Source organism: Mya arenaria, chromosome 1 (assembly GCF_026914265.1).
Source record: "Mya arenaria isolate MELC-2E11 chromosome 1, ASM2691426v1".
NCBI lineage: Eukaryota > Metazoa > Mollusca > Bivalvia > Myida > Myidae > Mya > Mya arenaria.
In genome coordinates this window covers 21,972,495-21,991,923 of record NC_069122.1, presented here as the reverse complement: position 1 = coordinate 21,991,923, position 19,429 = coordinate 21,972,495, and the positions used below count along the sequence as shown (strand labels likewise).

Genomic DNA, 19,429 nt, shown 5'->3' with positions numbered 1-19,429 from the left:
AAATTGAACCAAGAAATATCAGTGAGATTCAATAGTTGATCTGCCTGCCTGCCTTGTGAAAGTTGACCTGTCCCTGTTTCTAATTGTAATCTTTCTACTATATACTTTCATGTACATTATGTACTTTATGGCTACTTGTCTGTTTTATTTTTTCACATGTTTCATTCCATCATAAAACAATTTTATACTAAAAAAATAACTAAGATTCATTGCCAAGCAATTTGACTGGTGAATGCCGTACACATATGATTGTAGATATATATATATATATATATATAACTTATGTTATTCACTTAATATGTTCAACATTTTGATAACAATTCTTCATTTTCTGTCAATTATATTTATGGAGTGTTCTACAATTGTATGTTTCAGGTTTCAGTTTGAAAGAGGAAGCATGGGATAGGCCTGGAAGCAGTTTAGCGACCGAGATGAGAAGCACTCCTTAATCTACTGTATTTGCAGAAAGCGTGCTTGATTTCAGCGTTTGTTGCTAACAGCAATCATTGATTAAATAATTAATTGAACATTAAGCATTATGAGAACAAAAAGCTGATAGATTATTATATTTCTGTTAGAAAATCAAAGCCGACTTGTTTAATCAAGAGGTACAGTACCAACACAATTATCTCAGTTTCATGATGGTCAATGTGGTTCTTGAACGAGGTTGAAAAAACACACTGACATTAATTCAAACAAACAGTATAAAGGTATATAAAGAACATGTAGTTATAAAAAAGGATAAGTGGGAAGCTTTGCTTTATGAAATGAAAACCGACAATGGATGAGCGCGAAGGTTTGACCCGAAGATCAAGTTCAAAATCTCACCCTTCAACAACGGTTGATGATTTATCATTACCATCTCCAAGAACTCCACTGTTCGACAGCGAAACAACATTTGAGCTTCCGGAGCGCAGCAATAGCGAGTCCGATGTGAAAGCCTTGGCAGAGAGCACGGAATCCACATTAAATGTGTGTGGGCGACAGTTTACACTGGGTCAATGTGGCAAGGTCAAGGTCACATGGAGGATAAGAGAAGATTACGGGGGTGATGACTGGATTGGGCTCTTCCCTATAGGTTTGTTCAGAGTCTTTGGAGTAATGTTCAAAACTTGCCATGTGTTTGAAGTTGTACAGAAACGTTTTGCTTATTTCTGTCAAGCCAATGTATTTACTTTACCATAAATTACAACATTGATGTAATAAAGCTCAACTCATAACATTACTGCAGGGTTCACAATAAGAACTGTTTCGCTGCCAGTTGAAATGGACATTTCAAATAGCATTTGGGGAGGGTGAGATATAAACAAAATGAAACATGTTCAGCAAGCATATTGTTTTAATTGGCTTGTGTTAATGTCAAACACTACTTTGTTTAGTCCTCTTTTGGTAGCTTTATTTACAAAATTCCCTCAAGGTATTAGCAAAACGTGTCCTGGTAAATCAACATGCTAATTTCAATGATGGGGGGAAAAAACTCAAGGCTCTGATCGTATGCATGTGATATAAAATGCATTAACATTTAAACTACCAATAGTTCTTACGTATTGACCGTATGCCAGATATTTAGAAGGGACAAATACAGGAAGTAACTGTCAAGTTTAAAACCAGATATAAAAATGGCTGAAATTGAATGTGCAGTTTAAATCATATCTTAAGGTGACCAATTTTGGATGATTTCAGATGACATTACAAACTGAATATTTGTTAGAGAAGTGGTAGCCAAAATAATCATCATAACGATACATGTGTCGGTACATGTATGTAGAACCATGTTATGAATGACGAGGCTAAATATATTCAACTTTGGTAGTAAATGAACAACATTTACCGCCATTAAGTAGATATTCATGAAATGTTCCAACAATCAAATATCAATTAGAATACATTGGTTTTTTAACTTCTAACACTTATTCTTCATTCAGTTATTAAGTTAATTTCAAATTGATTCTATGTTTAGACTAGCATAATTGGTTGCTGCTGGTTTGTTCAGCCTTCACAATGACAAATGAAAGCATTACCAAGACTGAACTAAGCAAAGAAGTAACTATGATTTTCTTGAGCTCAAAAATAATATTGGTAATATCAGTCAAGATATATATCATGTATACAGCAAAAAGTTGTATGGACCTGCCTATGTTATGTATATTTTTTTTCTTGAATGATTTCTATGCATTCTCTATACACATTTGTTGTAAAGAGAACAGGATTATTTTAAGGCACTTGTATTTTCCTTTATGAAATTAGAAACTGTCACACTTGGCATACCAGTAGAATCAATTAGGTATGGCCTTTTGTCAAAGTAGATGATAATGCCATGAGTACTAAAAACATTGCAGTTGTAAGGTCAAGAATGAGTCATTTATTTTTTGCATTTTTGCAATAATAATATATTTCGACACTGCCAATAATCTGTGTGTTTCAGCAGTGACTGACAAGTCGAAGTTCTGGGACAGTAAGACACGGGGTGCGAATGGTGGACAGACGGGCGAACTGCTGTGGGACCTGGACGCTGTCAGCCACTATTTCACTGATGGTAGGTTATCACGTTAATATGCGCTCACTAGATTTTGTGTTACATTCAGGGGTGTATGTTTTTTCATTTGTTTGAAGTCATTATATTGAATGTCATGAAAATGATTTTGTATTATCTCCCTTTGTATGTTATTCTCAGGCTTTTAAGCGGGCCTTTCTTTTCCTACTTTTTCCATCTTTTTTGTAAGGCTCCTACTTTTCCCTACTTTTCCCTGAAAAAGCCCTACTTTCCTTACCTTCTGTAAAAAAAGCTTGAGGATTTATAGAAAAGTTTAAACTAAATGCATTGATTGAAATATTATTCATTTTGATTTTAAGAAGAAGCCATTTCTAGTGTTCTTGTAGGATTAGTTTGATGCAGTAGGTCTCCAGTGCTGCAAGAGGGGTTCGAGGATGAGAATGAGTGGTGCATGTTGACAAATCAGGGACACCAATTTCAGGTTCATCTGCTCCTCCTGTGGCTGCATCCCTCTTGATTCTAAGCAAAGATAACTACATGTACATCACAATTGATGAATAGGTTTAATAGTCAATTATTTGCATCCAAAAAGTTAGGTAAAGAGCCCTACTAGTACTATCCCAACTTTTTGCTCTGAATATCCCTATATCACCCTACTGTTCAAAAAATTCCTCCTACATTTATCAGTACTTATTTGTTATTGGTCACTTGAAAGCCTGTATTTTGTGCAAGCCAAAAATATAGTTTACGGTATGCAATGTACTATTAAGTCCAAAATTGTCATTTCATAAAGCCATTTACAATAATGTTACATTTGAATGCCTTACTTTTGAATAGGTATTTCTTACTAATTACTGTGTAAAATAAATGATGGAAAATTCATTATAGTTAAAGTCAAAGACTGTGTTTTTGTTCTTTATTCTGATATCGGAGCTGACACTACCTTATTTTGCAATCAAGGCAGAAAAGCTTATTTTAAAAATTAATTTGGTACAGATTTAACATTTTTGTTGTCTACACATCAAACCCTTTACCAACATTATATAGGAGTCAGCAGGCATCTGTAAATACACTGAAGATCATAACAGGTTTGTTCATAGAGGATTATACCCCTTGCAGCAGTAACAAAGCTACACTGTAAGTACTCAATTACAATGAAACCATTGAAATTGGTTTAATAAACAATCTTCATTTTGAACAGCCACAGCAGCACAGCAACAACAGCATGATCACCATCTGTGTTATGTATGTTATTGCTTTTACATCAGAGGAGTGAATAGAATGAACTGCTATTTCCTTCAGTGTCATATGATAAGACCTGTAAAATTTTGTGACATGTGACCTGAATAGTCACATTTTCTTCAGATTATATCACTATCAACAATCTACCATGAAATAAGTATGAATTGTAACATTTTGAAAATGTCAGAAAACATATAGTCGCGAGATTTTCTTTCATTCTTATAAAATCCTATTATTCATAGTTATTTCATGGTAGATTTTCTAAGAACGACATTTTATTTAAATCTATTTGAAGAAAAAAACATGTTTTAGGTCTAATGTCACTAATTATTACAGGTCATATGACACTAAAGGAAATAGCAGAAGTTCATTTCCTTCACGCCACTGTGGCTTTTTCCAGAAGAAAGTCTGTTTCAAGTACATAGTGGCACTATGGGGAAACCTTGTGGCAGCAACAGTAGCACAGCTACAGGAACAGCAGCAACAGCATCTTCAGATGTATCATGTATATTTTGTGTGTTACAGCTGAGACAAGGGTCTGTTTCAAGTACTTCAGTGGCACTACAGGGAACCTCGTGGCAACAAGCCCTACCATTCTCATCCACAACAACCCTGTAAATAGTAGCACGGCAACAGCTGGAGCAGCAGTGACCAGTAGTAAGGTAATAAATGCATGGGTATCTAGCATTTATAATGTTTGGCTTGAAATGTGGACATTGAGTCAACTGAGGGCTAGATGAAATTAAATGCCCTTTTAACTTTGTTAACTTGTTTTAGCTTATCAAGTCAGATCTTGATCACTCTTTTCCCTAGCTTTGTTGGGCTTAACAATTACCTTCTCAGTTGAGATAGCAATCATATCTGAGGCAAGGTGACGCTTTATAGCCTTTATCCTAATGCTGTAAAAAATGACTTGTCTCTATAGCTGTAGTGTGTACAATGACTTTCATTGTTAGTTCAAACAGTACAGTTCAGAACTTGTGTTAAATGTTTGTCATTGTATATTGATGGAAAGGTTTCTGTTTCATGTACAGAAATTGAATGTATGAAACATACCAGAAGTGTCATGCATATTTCAATTATAATTTTTCAAATGAAGATTCTTTTTTTTTTTCGAGGAAAGAACTTGTTGCAGTAGAATTTGATTCCATATATGTCAAGAAAAAGTTGTTTTTAGCGTTATACCTGAGCATTAGGTGCCCAGCATGAGCTATTGTGATAGGGTGATTGTCCATAGCCGTCCGTCATCAACATTTTCCTTCCAACAACTTCTCCTCCTTAACCACTGGGACAAGTTCAACAGAACTTCACAGTAATGTTCCCTGGATGGTCTTTGTCCAGATTTCTTAGTTAAAAGTAGTTCCATGCTTGCAGAACTCTGGTTGCCATGGCAATGGAAAGGAATCTTCTTCTCAGAAACCGCTGGCCCTACTTCAATAGTATTTCACAGAAATGTTCCCTAGGTGACCCTGTATAAAACTACTTCACCCCATGTTGATTCGTAAAAAATGGCTAACAGAAGGCGGGGCTACTTTTCACTATATATGCCTATATCTATATGGAAAACTTTGAAAATCTTCTACTCTGCTTGACCGATTTCAAAATTATTTCACAGAAATGTGCCTTAGGTGACCCTCCTGTCAAATTCTCTCACCCTATGTTGATTTATAAACAAATGGGCACGGGGAGTTGCCACAATATATCTATATGGAAAATCTTCTCTTCTGAAACCATTGACCTGATTTAAAAATGATTTTAAAGAATTGTTACTTCTGTGACCATATATCAAATTACTTCACCCCATGTTGATTCATAAACAAACATCGCTGCCAGGGGCGGGGCTGGTTTTCACTATATGTCTATGTGGAAGAATTTGAAAAACTTCTCTTCCAAAACCATTGGCCTGATTTCAAAATATTTAAGCATAAATTTGACCCTTTTATCAAAATTATTAATTATAGTTTTATTTATTTCTATTTTTTTCCATTTTATTTTATAATTACTTTATTGCTTTACTTAATCATTTAAGATATCAACTTCAAACTTAACAAACTTATTCACATAAACAATGTGCTCTTTTGTGACAAGTTATTTAACTTCAACTTAAATATTGTAAGAGTTATGACCCTTTGACCATTATGTTTTCTGATCAATAACTTAAGAACCCTTGATGTCCAATAAGATGACCATTTTGGCCCTCTTGTTCAATAAACCGTCAAAAGCATGAACTATTTTATATGGATGTTCTGTATAGTTGTGTGACTTAATTCTAGATTTTTTCCATCTTTAAACCAGTATTTAATTAGCAGATGCTTCTCATTAGGTTAAACTGGTCACATCAACAAAAGTCCAATGATAAATTGATTTAGGAAACTAATTTATTTTAACTGGAAGTGACTCATTGTGCTTATTTATGAAATTCATTAAGCCATTGTAGGAATAAAGTTATTAAATTCTATCACCGCATTTGGATGATTTATGGTGTGGCACCTCACGTGAAACATTCAGTGTCAGGATATATATGCTGACAAGTTGGACAACGCAATCAATATGTTTATATGTAATTCTGTTTAATTACGCATTAAGATGAGTCTATAGTTTCCAAGCATAACGTTGTATTTGCAATTCTGCTTCAATTTATTACACATTCATGATGATGTAGCATGCAAGTACAGTTTTGAAGCTGGTAAGACTTAAGTGTTAATTTTTGCTGGTTGACATGCCTTGTTGGTAATAGATTGACCAGGTGTATTGTATTTATGCTATTAAACTGTGGTATCTTGCCAGTATGTATATCATCATTCAGATGCTTGAAAAGGTTTTTTAAAGGGTATAGATGCTTAATGTTACTAGAAAATGTTAATTTACAGCAATTCTCTTTTATAAACACAAATATAAACAAATAGTCATGCTTCAGAGTATTTCACTTGAACCCAGAACTCAAGGCCAATGGTGAACTTCCTGAGGTCAGGTAATTAATATTTATATTTATTCAGTTGTTATGTTTATGAACAACTTTGATGTAAACCATACTGTTTTGTTGACAGCTTCAGGGTTGTCACAGAGTGTAACCTTCATTCATTTTTGTGAATGGAATTCTTGTTAAGTATTTTAAGTATCTTACTGACAGGCAGGTGTGGGACTCAGGACGTAAACACATTCTACAATATGTTCATGTATGTTCAGAGTTCCAAGGAAAAGACATCTAGATAATCCAACCCAGATGTCCAAATTTCAAGCTCTTTCCTCAGCTTCATCTTGACAGTGTAAAAGGACTCTTATGCTTAATTTGAAAAAAAATTGAACATCAAATGCTGTGTTGATATTTATAGTTTGAGATAGGTTAGGCTTTCTAGCTTGGGTCATAATTCAATGGTTGTAGCTTATGAAGGTTGTTGCTGTCCTGGCTGAAATATGCTCAGAATTGTTTTCTTCACTATTGATTGGCTGAAGTCCAGTGTTTGCATGTTAATGGGTTTAAAGATGCACTCTTACTCCAAATACGATTGACCACAATTAATAATATTGTTTTAATATTCCAAAAAGAATGAATAAAACTCAAAAACAATGGTTCTTATGAAGGATATCGAGTTTAATTTAAAAGAAATTAGCATAACATACGGTATTTCTACCTTAGAGACCACAGTAAATCTTTTAGCATTCACCAATAATTTGATATTTTTGAGCTTTCTGCTAGTAAATACACGGTTACAATATTGTTATCAGTAGTTCATATTTTTCCATAAATACATTATTTAGTAACTAGTTAAAGGTTTATCAGTCATAATTGAGGTTTGTTATACATGTGTATGTATCCATTTTGAATAAGTGTGTCACTTTAAATATATTTTCAGTTTATTTAATATATAGATCGCTATTCATTGGAGATGATTTTTTTTTTTAACCAATGACAGTCTTCTGAAGTAATTAGACGAATTAGTATATGTAACTGTTATAACATACTAAGATGGAAAGAATCATGCCTTTTTCTGAAAATCAACAATAAGAAATGTATTTGTAAAATGTTACTATGTTTTATTGGGTCTTTTAAATGACTGTACTGTTGCTATCTCTATGAAGTATAGAATGAAGAGTAGAGAACATCCTGTCAATATTTTAAATGAACAGAAAGTGGTTCATTCTTTAAATAATAAATACTTGAGGTAAAGGAAACATTTCGTCCAGAATGGGCTATTAAAGTGGACACTGTGACATTCAAACTCTATAATTAGTGTCATCTTCTCTTAGCTGGAGCTTGCCTTCTCCTGCATTCTCATTGGTTGTTCATAGGTCACATGACAGACATTTGACAGGAAGACATTATTTAAAACTATTTAATGGTGTTAAGCGATTGTCATCGCTGTAGCGAAGTGTTTTTCCACATTTTTTGCCTTCCGTTGACCAAGATTTTGTGTGTTCGTTTTATGCCTCAGGCTGCTTTAGTAATTATCTATTTTATAACCCAATTACTACAATGGTTGTTTTAGTTGATTGAAGACTTTATGGCTAAATTTTTCCAGATCTGTGTTCTTTGATGTAAAAAGAAGTAGGTTTGCAGGCCGCTGTCTTATGAATTTGAAATTTGTATTTTAAAGTGTTCAAAAAAAGTTCTCTGATAATTTGCATTATCATAATTAGTATGAATATAAACAAGAAATGTAAGAACATTCATGCCATATTCCCCGACAGGTGATAAAAAATCCCTTGGAATTTTTATCCATCTCCCTATCTTGGGCCCCAGAAATAATATTTTTTTATTATTTTTTAAAAACTGTTAATTCTTTATTAAGCACTTTCACTTAGGGTCAAATTTCATCAGCGTATTTGAGGTATTGCCCTCTCTGCTCAGAAGCTCAATTGGAGTATTGGTTGATGGTATGTATACACTATACTAACTCAACCAGAAATGCCCAGCTCTTGCTTGTTACCCTGTTTTGATGACACCTTTGATCTTGATATGATGTGTACTGCAAACTGTGTTAAAACATATTCACAAAATTCACAAGATTTTTAGCTGAATGGGATTGGTGCAGCCCCATAGATACTTTGTTTCCTAAGCTGATTAATAGGGTTTTCCCTGTTTCTTGTAATGTCCAATCTGACAGTTTCAAGTTAGATGCATCTATGTAGATATTGTTCATCCACGTAGATATTGTTCATCCACCTAGATATAGTTTATCCTCGCTGATGGTGTTTATCCACATAGATATTGTTCACCCACGTAGATATTGTTCATCCATGTAGATATTGTCCACCCACGTAGATATTGTTCATCCACGTAGATATTGTTCATCCACGTAGATTATATTGTTCACCCATGTAGATATTGTTCACCCATGTAGATATTGTTCATCCACGTAGATATTGTTCATCCATGTAGATATTGTTCATCCATGTAGCTATTGTTCACCCACGTAGATATTGTTCACCGATGTAGATATTGTTCACCGATGTAGATATTGTTCACCCACGTAGATATTGTTCACCGATGTAGATATTGTTCACCCATGTAGATATTGTTCACCCATGTAGATATTGTTCATCCATGTAGATATTGTTCATCCAAGTAGATATTGTTCACCCACGTAGATATTGTTCACCCACATAGATATTGTTCACCCACATAGATATTGTTCACCCACATAGATCTTGTTCACCCACGTAGATATTGTTCACCCATGTAGATATTGTTCACCCATGTAGATATTGTTTATCCTGGCTGATGGTGTTTATCCACATATATATTGTTCATCCACGTAGATATTGTTCATCCATGTAGCTATTGTTCACCCACGTAGATATTGTTCACCGATGTAGATATTGTTCACCGATGTAGATATTGTTCACCCACGTAGATATTGTTCACCCACGTAGATATTGTTCACCGATGTAGATATTGTTCACCCATGTAGATATTGTTCACCCATGTAGATATTGTTCATCCATGTAGATATTGTTCATCCAAGTAGATATTGTTCACCCACGTAGATATTGTTCACCCACATAGATATTGTTCACCCACATAGATATTGTTCACCCACATAGATCTTGTTCACCCACGTAGATATTGTTCACCCATGTAGATATTGTTCACCCATGTAGATATTGTTTATCCTGGCTGATGGTGTTTATCCACATATATATTGTTCATCCACGTAGATATTGTTCATCCACATAGATATTGTTCACCCACCTAGATATTGTTCATCCACATAGATATTGTTCATCCACATAGATATTGTTCACCCACGTAGATATTGTTCACCCACGTAGATATTGTTCATCCATGTAGATATTGTTCACCCATGTAGATATTGTTCATCCACGTAGATATTGTTCATCCACGTAGATAGTGTTCAACCACATGACATTGTTCATCCATGTAGATATTGTTCATCCACATGATATTGTTCATCCACATGATATTGTTCATCCATGTAGATATTGTTCATCCACATGACATTGTTCATCCATGTAGATATTGTTCACCCATGTAGATATTGTTCACCCATGTAGATATTGTTCATCCAAGTAGATATTGTTCATCCAAGTAGATATTGTTCACCCACGTAGATATTGTTCACCCACATAGATATTGTTCACCCACATAGATATTGTTCACCCACATAGATCTTGTTCACCCACGTAGATATTGTTCACCCATGTAGATATTGTTCACCCATGTAGATATTGTTTATCCTCGCTGATGGTGTTTATCCACATATATATTGTTCATCCACGTAGATATTGTTCATCCACGTAGATATTGTTCACCCACCTAGATATTGTTCATCCACATATATATTGTTCATCCACATAGATATTGTTCACCCACGTAGATATTGTTCACCCACGTAGATATTGTTCATCCATGTAGATATTGTTCACCCATGTAGATATTGTTCATCCACGTAGATATTGTTCATCCACGTAGATAGTGTTCAACCACATGACATTGTTCATCCATGTAGATATTGTTCATCCACATGATATTGTTCATCCACATGATATTGTTCATCCATGTAGATATTGTTCATCCACATGACATTGTTCATCCATGTAGATATTGTTCATCCATGTAGATATTGTTCAACCACATGACATTGTTCATCCATGTAGATATTGTTCATCCAAGTAGATATTGTTCATCCACGTAGATAGTGTTCAACCACATGACATTGTTCATCCATGTAGATATTGTTCATCCACGTAGATATTGTTCATCCACGTAGATAGTGTTCAACCACATGACATTATTCATCCATGTAGATATTGTTCATCCACATGATATTGTTCATCCATGTAGATATTGTTCATCCACATGACATTATTCATCCATGTAGATATTGTTCATCCACATGACATTGTTCATCCATGTAGATATTGTTCATCCACATGATATTGTTCATCCATGTAGATATTGTTCATCCACATGATATTGTTCATCCATGTAGATATTGTTCATCCACATGACATTGTTCATCCACATGATATTGTTCATCCACATGATATTGTTCATCCACATGATATTGTTCATCCATGTAGATATTGTTCATCCATGTAGATATTGTTCATCCACATGATATTGTTCATCCACATGATATTGTTCATCCATGTAGATATTGTTCATCCAAGTAGATATTGTTCATCCACATGATATTGTTCATCCACATGATATTGTTCATCCACATGATATTGTTCACCCACATGATATTGTTCATCCATGTAGATATTGTTCATCCAAGTAGATATTGTTCATCCACATGATATTGTTCATCCACATGATATTGTTCATCCACATGATATTGTTCATCCACATGATATTGTTCATCCATGTAGATATTGTTCATCCATGTAGATATTGTTCATCCACATGATATTGTTCATCCACATGATATTGTTCATCCACATGAAATTGTTCATCCATGTAGATATTGTTCATCCATGTAGATATTGTTCATCCACATGACATTGTTCAACCACATGATATTGTTCATCCATGTAGATATTGTTCATCCACATGACATTGTTCATCCACATGATATTGTTCATCCATGTAGATATTGTTCATCCATGTAGATATTGTTCATCCACATGATATTGTTCATCCACATGACATTGTTCATCCATGTAGATATTGTTCATCCACATGACACTGTTCATCCACATGATATTGTTCATCCACATGATATTGTTCATCCACATGATATTGTTCATCCACATGATATTGTTCATCCACATGACATTGTTCATCCATGTAGATATTGTTCATCCATGTAGATATTGTTCATCCACATGACATTGTTCATCCACATTAATATTTTTTTATCTCGAGTTGTTGAAGTAGCAATTTTTTTCAATCATTGTGATTGTTACGAGATGAAAAGAATGTACCAACATTATGATTAGCTTCATATAACGATTTTATTATGCACGGACCAATGACAATAGCTGTTATAACCAGGTGTTAAAATAATCATGAATGGTATTGACGTAATCTGACAGGCACTTGCAAAGTGAAAATGGACTCAATGACATATATGTAAATAAATGCTGTATAAGGTATTACACCATTTAGGGAAATGGTCTGAAGCAAATTATAGAAAATGGGTGTTTCAATCACAGTGATTTGATTTGAATATATTGCAGACTATAATACAACCACATTAAAAAGAAATCATATATCAGCTTAAAATGAAAAAAAAAAAAATTTATTGTTTGGAAAATTTGTTGTATGAAAAGAAGCAATTGTATGGGCAATCCTTAACATTGATGTTTTTCTATTGAGCACTATGAGGAATGACCAGCACTCCCTTTTAAGTGACAGATGTCCATGTAATTAGCATGTGAATTGACTTTCAAATATTTTTCATGACCATTGTAAGGGCTCTTGTTTGAGTGTCCCTACTTCCTGTCCAGTGTGAATTTACAAAACATGAGGCTGTTTCAATGATTTAAGTGGAAGTTATTATCACCTTGTGGTGTTGTTAGATTACTGGTCGTAAATGTGTGATAGTGAAATTGTTCATATTTTAAAGGGACTTATATTGCTCATGTTTTTGTTATTAAAGTGCACATTTTTTGTGTGTGGCAAATCATAATGATTGTTAAAACTAAGATACTGACAGCTGTAACCCTTCAGCAAAAGTTGATATATGCTCAAATATTGTCTTTAAAGTCCACGATTTTGAGTAGTGTTAATAACACGATTCAACAAAAGAGAAAAAGTGTACGACCTGTATAGGGTTTCATAATGTTTCATAATTTTAAACCACTTATGGACATTTTAATTAAGCCTTCTGTAATACATTCTTTACAAATTGTCACCTGGCAACATAGTATTTTAAAGTCCTCTTTAATGAACAGTTTCTTCCTTTAAAAACTTGCATTGTTATCTTAAATATGTACGTTTCTAATCTCGATTAAAACTGTTAATGCTATGAAGTACCTGAATTTTATTGTCAATAGAATCTTTAAAATCTATTTTACCTAAACACCTGAAATCTTACACTGCAGGGTTTATTTGTTGAAAAAGACGATGGTTTGGGGTGTATTTTGATATAGTAGAAGCCTGAATATTTGTACAAATTGTTACCGAGTCAATATGGGTAGCAAGACATTCAAACCTTAGATGAACAAAGAACTCCTTGTGCGAATATACGCTATATCTCAGATTAAAAAAATAACACATTGAATTTCGGGAGTTCTTATTCAAATTTTGCGAAGTAATAGAATACTTTAATTGATGGAGAAAAATACAGCATTTTATATTGGGTATGTTTTTCTTTAAAAATGTGCATAAGAAAAATTGAAGATGTGGTTTTAAGGTATAAAAAAAGTACGGGGAATGTTTAATGTTATTCATTAGACGGTGAAATTCATGAGCTGATCGTTTTAAGGATATTAAAGCACGATGGTTTGTGTGATGCACATGCATCACGTTATTGTCACAGTGATAATTGTGACATGATTGTTGATGGAGTTTTGCCTGTTTGTTTGATTTTGAAGTTGAACTGGTGATAAAATATATAACACGTTTTTTTAGGATTTTGTGTCACAAGTTCGGGATAATGTATTCAAGGTAAAACAGCTTCATGTTTGTTAACTATGTTTATTATTACCCTGGTATAGGTGTATGAAGGATAAATGTCATAATTATGTTCTTTATTGTATAAAAAAAAGTAAAATAAAATTATTCGATATGATATTGATATGTTTTCTCATGTAATTATAAGTTTTTATACCCCCCAAAACAAAGTTTGGGGGGGGGTATACTGGAATCGGGTTGTCCGTCTGTCCGTCTGTCTGTCTGTCTGTCCGTCTGTCCGTCCGTTTTTTTGTCCGGGATTCATCTTTGTCGTTATTGAACAAATCTTTTTCAAACTTTCAAATATTAATGACCATGATGTAAACCTGTGCCTCCGTGGATTTGGTCAGAGTCGCATGATCCTGAGTGGAGTTGTGGCCCCTTAATGAGTTAAATTGGGCAAAATTAGCTTTGTCCAGGATTCTTCTTTGAAGCTATTGAGCAAATCTTTTTCAAACTTTCAAATATTAATGGCCATGATGTAAACCTTTGCCTCCATGAATTTGGTGGGAGTCACATGATCCTGAGTGGAGTTGTGGCCCCTTAATGAGTTAAATTGGGTAAAATTAGTTTTGTTCGTCCTACTCCTTTGTCATTTTTGAATGAATCTTTTTCAAACTTTTAGCCATGGTGAGAACATTTGCCCCTGTGATTGTGGTTGGAATCACATGATCATGTCTCCAATTCTAATGATACCATAACTAAGGCCAGGGCAAACAACCTAGACAGGGAAGGGTTGGGGGGTATTCGTTAGCCTTTGGCTTACAGTTCTAGTTTCGAACGTATATGTTTCTGTTTTTAGCTCTACTGGCCAAAGGCCAGAAGAGCTTATGTGATGGTAATGTGTACATAGTATGTGCGTTCGTGCGTCTGTAAACAATTTCTTGTTAACACGATAGAGTCTTCAGTTTTGATTGTATCTCGATGAAACTTGTACAGTAGTTAGATATCCATTAGAGCTCGGTTCCTTTCGAAAACCAGCCAGATCCGCCTATGCATGCCTAGATTATGGGGCTTGAAAGTATAAAAAATCAGTGCGTCTGTAAACAATTGCATGTGAACACGATACAGTCTTCAGTTTTGATTGTATCTCGATGAAACTTGTACAGTATCTAGATATCCATTAGAGCTTGGTTCCTTTCGAAAACCAGATCCAGATCCACCCATGCATGCCTAGATTATGGGCCTTTAAAGTATAAAAAAAATGTTACTTTTAACTAAGTCTTTTGGAGCCAAGTCTACATGAGTGAAGTCTATTTTTAGCCAAGTTTACATGTAAAGTCACAATAATTATTGCTTGTAAATATTTGTTCAAATTATGGCCCTGGGGTCATAACTGGCCACGCCCAGGGTTCACAGGTTTGGTATACTTAAATTGGGAAATGTTAAAAACCTTTTTGTCTGAAACAGCTGTGCAGATCCTTGCTATTTTGAACAAGGCTTTATTTAGCTGTCCACTACCATGGTTGTTCAAATTATGCCCCTTGGGTCAAAACTGGCACTGCCGCGGAGATCACATGTTTCCTAGAGACTTATTTAGGAAATATTTTCAAGGCCCATAACTTTGATATTTGTTGTGGAGCATCATATAATGACCGTCTAGTAAAACATTTGAAATTATGCCCCTTGGGCAAAAGCTGGCCCCACCTTTTTTGACTTACTTTTTAATTCTACAGCAATAAAATTTTGACCATGTGCATGGTTTTGCAAACAAGCATCAATCAGGGTTCCCACGCTACCGGGAAAACGGGAAAAAGTCGGGAATATCAAAGTCTGTTCCCGGTCGTGAAAATGCCTTGAATTTTGCGATTATAGGTTAAAATCTGAAAAAAAAACGGGAAAAGTAATATTTAAAGTTCGAACTGTTTTGGGTACAAAACTAGTAAAAGTAAGTACTCTCGATCATCTAGACGCTTGCATCTGACACTGTTCTGTTGAATTGACTCTGATCAGAGCGGCTGAATGATCGAGACTAAGAAGGTTTCCGTTACCATGTGCAAGCGTTTATTCGTCACTGCCGTCTGCATTTAAAAGTTATTTTAAACAAGAAATTGGCCGCAGTTTGTCGGGATTCGCTTTATATATGCTGTCAGTAAGAATCGTGGGTGCTATATACAACAATATTTTTAATCTACAGTATGCTAATTAATGATCATGGATAATTAGCGATCCATGCATTCATCGAAATATATTTTAATACGTGAAATTGGCCCTAGTTCATTAAAATAAACTTGAGATACGCTGTCAATAACATACATGAATGTTAATTGCAATGATCTTACTAGTCTGCGAAGTGCTACACAGCCTGGCAAATATTTGCTATGCATGTGTGAATCTATGAATGATCATGCCTTTAGACTTACCTTGCTCGTATTTAAAGACATTGAGAAGACCACAGTTCTTTGGCCAGTAGACATCATAATAGTTTTAAACTTGTGCAAAAAAGTCACTTATTTTGCACTTTCACCCATGGATTGATGAAGATTGATGGACAGATATAGCTGAATTGCATGCTCATTGATGCAAGTAGATTTTTTTAAAGAGAGTTCAATTCTTTTTAAATGACACTGGATGTTATGAGTTCAAGTTGTTCAATATTTGTTTAAAGCTTCCCTCTTACGGATTGAACAATTTGACAACTTTCTTACTTTTGTCTTGGAACGAGCCAATTTTGGCAAAAATCCATGAAAACCAATTATTTAAGACTGCTGGCAAAAAGATAGATCACAGATATTTATATTTAAGATCAAAAACTGGTGTTTTATGCATATTTATTTAACCGTTAATAAACCATAACACATAAATTTTCGAACATAAATATGAAAATTAGCAATCTGATCTTTTGTCGGCAATCTTTTATCGTTGGTTTGCAGATACTTACGTCAAAAGTTGATCTATCTCAGACAAAAAATGAAATAAGTTGTTAAAATAGTATCTATGAGAGTGCAGCTTTCAAAATTGTTCAGAAAGTAAGTTTTTGTTCAGAGAGTAAAACTTTTTGTAATGTGACATTTGATTATATTTACCTTAAGCATGCATTTATCCACCAATTACGAAAATTGGTATTGTATACGTAGATCAACCATCACCAAACCATGCTGACTGATCAGGGTCCACACTGTTCTATGCACAAATAGTATGTAAGCCTTTAAGTTTCCAAGTAGCAAATACAAATAGCCTAGACCCTGATCATGCCAGCTGATCCGTGTCTACACTGTTCACAGAGGCCAACAGTATTGAGCATGCTAAAGGTTAATCATGTTGTTCAATAAATGTCTAAGAAGTTCAGAAAGTGAAAGGTTTTGTTTTTGAGAATAAAACCCTTTGAAAATGACATTTGATGTTATTTAACAAGTTGTTTAATAAATGTCAAAAATGGCAAATAAGTTATTTCACTGAAATGTTTCGTTGAAATAACTGTGAAAAAGGTTGAGAGAAAGTCTGGAATTTGCAAAAAAAAAACTTGAAAAAGTCTGGAATTTTACTTTAAGAAAAATGTGGGAATCCTGATCAATGTTGTCCTAGATTGTCCGTGACTTTGACCTTTTGACCAACTTTTTTATTTTTAAGGCTACAGAAATGAAATTTTGACCATGAGTACAGTTTTGAAAGCAAAATTTTTACCCTCAGATTACCTTTACTTGACACATATTAAAATAGTTCATGCAACTAATCTGCTTACAACACTTTCTGTCCTCAGATCTTGAACATGCAGCGTTTTTTAGCTAACCCAAACACAAAAAGTGAATGAACTATATATTTGTTGCCTATTACTCATACTTACATGCTCTGGATTGAATATGACCACAAGAGCCATGCCAGTAGAGCATAGGCCCTATTGGGCCTCTTGTTTCTACTTACATGACCAAAAGCTGGGTAAAGTGGTATACATAGACTGTGAGCAGTCATGTTGATTATCTGTTACAAGTCTTAAATACATAGAGAAATAAATTATCACAGACTTGTAAAGAAGAACACAAAAGCATATGATTATGTTCAACCCTAGTAATGTGGGTGACTGGTATTTGATATTGCCATGAATGCACAAATAATTAAATAAAACTACCCAAAGAAAGTGATCTTGTGGTCTTTTGGTCTTCTCTCATCCAAGTGGTTGTGACTGACTCCCGCCAAGATGAGAGCAGTTGTGGGTTCAATCCTCATGCACCGGGATGCGGGTGATATAGTGGTAAAGGTATCCATTCCTCGAACCAGAGGTTGTAGGTTCGACCCCTACCAGGATCAGACTCTGTCATCAAGTGGTATGAAGGTGACTGCCTATCACTCCAAGGGTCGTGGGTTTGAGACCTACCAGGATCAGACTCTGTTATCAAGTGGTATGAAGGTGACTGCCTATCACTCCAAGGGTCGTGGGTTTGAGACCTACCAGGATCAGACTCTGTCATCAAGTGGTATGAAGGTGACTGCCTATCACTCCAAGGGTCGTAGGTTCGATCCCTACCAGGATCAGACTCTGTCATCAAGTGGTATGAAGGTGACTGCCTATCACTCCAAGGGTCGTAGGTTCGATCCCTACCAGGATCAGACTCTGTCATCAAGTGGTATGAAGGTGACTGCCTATCACTCCAAGGGTCGTGGGTTCGATCCCTACCAGGATCAGACTCTGTCATCAAGTGGTATGAAGGTGACTGCCTATCACTCCAAGGGTCGTAGGTTCGATCCCTACCAGGATCAGACTCTGTCATCAAGTGGTATGAAGGTGACTGCCTATCACTCCAAGGGTCGTGGGTTTGAGACCTACCAGGATCAGACTCTGTCATCAAGTGGTATGAAGGTGACTGCCTATCACTCCAGAGGTTGTAGGTTCGATCCCTACCAGGATCAGACTCTGTCATCAAGTGGTATGAAGGTGACTGCCTATCACTCCAAGGGTCGTAGGTTCGATCCCTACCAGGATCAGACTCTGTCATCAAGTGGTATGAAGGTGACTGCCTATCACTCCAAGGGTCGTGGGTTCGATCCCTACCAGGATCAGACTCTGTCATCAAGTGGTATGAAGGTGACTGCCTATCACTCCAAGGGTCGTAGGTTCGATCCCTACCAGGATCAGACTCTGTCATCAAGTGGTATGAAGGTGACTGCCTATCACTCCAAGGGTCGTAGGTTCGATCCCTACCAGGATCAGACTCTGTCATCAAGTGGTATGAAGGTGACTGCCTATCACTCCAAGGGTCGTAGGTTCCATCCCTACCAGGATCAGACTCTGTCATCAAGTGGTATGAAGGTGACTGCCTATCACTCCAAGGGTCGTGGGTTTGAGACCTACCAGGATCAGACTCTGTCATCAAGTGGTATGAAGGTGACTGCCTATCACTCCAAGGGTCGTGGGTTTGAGACCTACCAGGATCAGACTCTGTCATCAAGTGGTATGAAGGTGACTGCCTATCACTCCAAGGGTTGTGGGTTTGAGACCTACCAGGATCAGACTCTGTCATCAAGTGGTATGAAGGTGACTGCCTATCACTCCAAGGGTTGTGGGTTTGAGACCTACCAGGATCAGACTCTGTCATCAAGTGGTATGAAGGTGACTGCCTATCACTCCAAGGGTCGTGGGTTTGAGACCTACCAGGATCAGACTCTGTCAT

The 19,429-nt window shown here is 35.6% G+C and overlaps 1 protein-coding gene across 6 annotated transcripts in view; it reads left to right on the top strand.

The window, feature by feature from the left end:
• Nucleotides 1-19,429, top strand: part of LOC128240057 (E3 ubiquitin-protein ligase HECW2-like) — a 75,896-nt gene that overhangs the window by 9,211 nt on the left and 47,256 nt on the right. For 4 of the 6 annotated variants that reach the window (XM_052956574.1, XM_052956547.1, XM_052956551.1 and 1 more), the window contains exons 2-4: nucleotides 376-1,078; nucleotides 2,426-2,536; nucleotides 4,262-4,398. In XM_052956574.1, coding sequence (XP_052812534.1) covers nucleotides 781-1,078; nucleotides 2,426-2,536; nucleotides 4,262-4,398 — 546 coding nt within the window. In that variant the 5' untranslated portion in view covers nucleotides 376-780. Of the gene's footprint in view, nucleotides 1-375; nucleotides 1,079-2,425; nucleotides 2,537-4,261; nucleotides 4,399-13,650; nucleotides 13,818-19,429 lie in introns of those variants that run through there. The other 2 variants (XM_052956566.1, XM_052956587.1) reach the window with 2 other exon arrangements.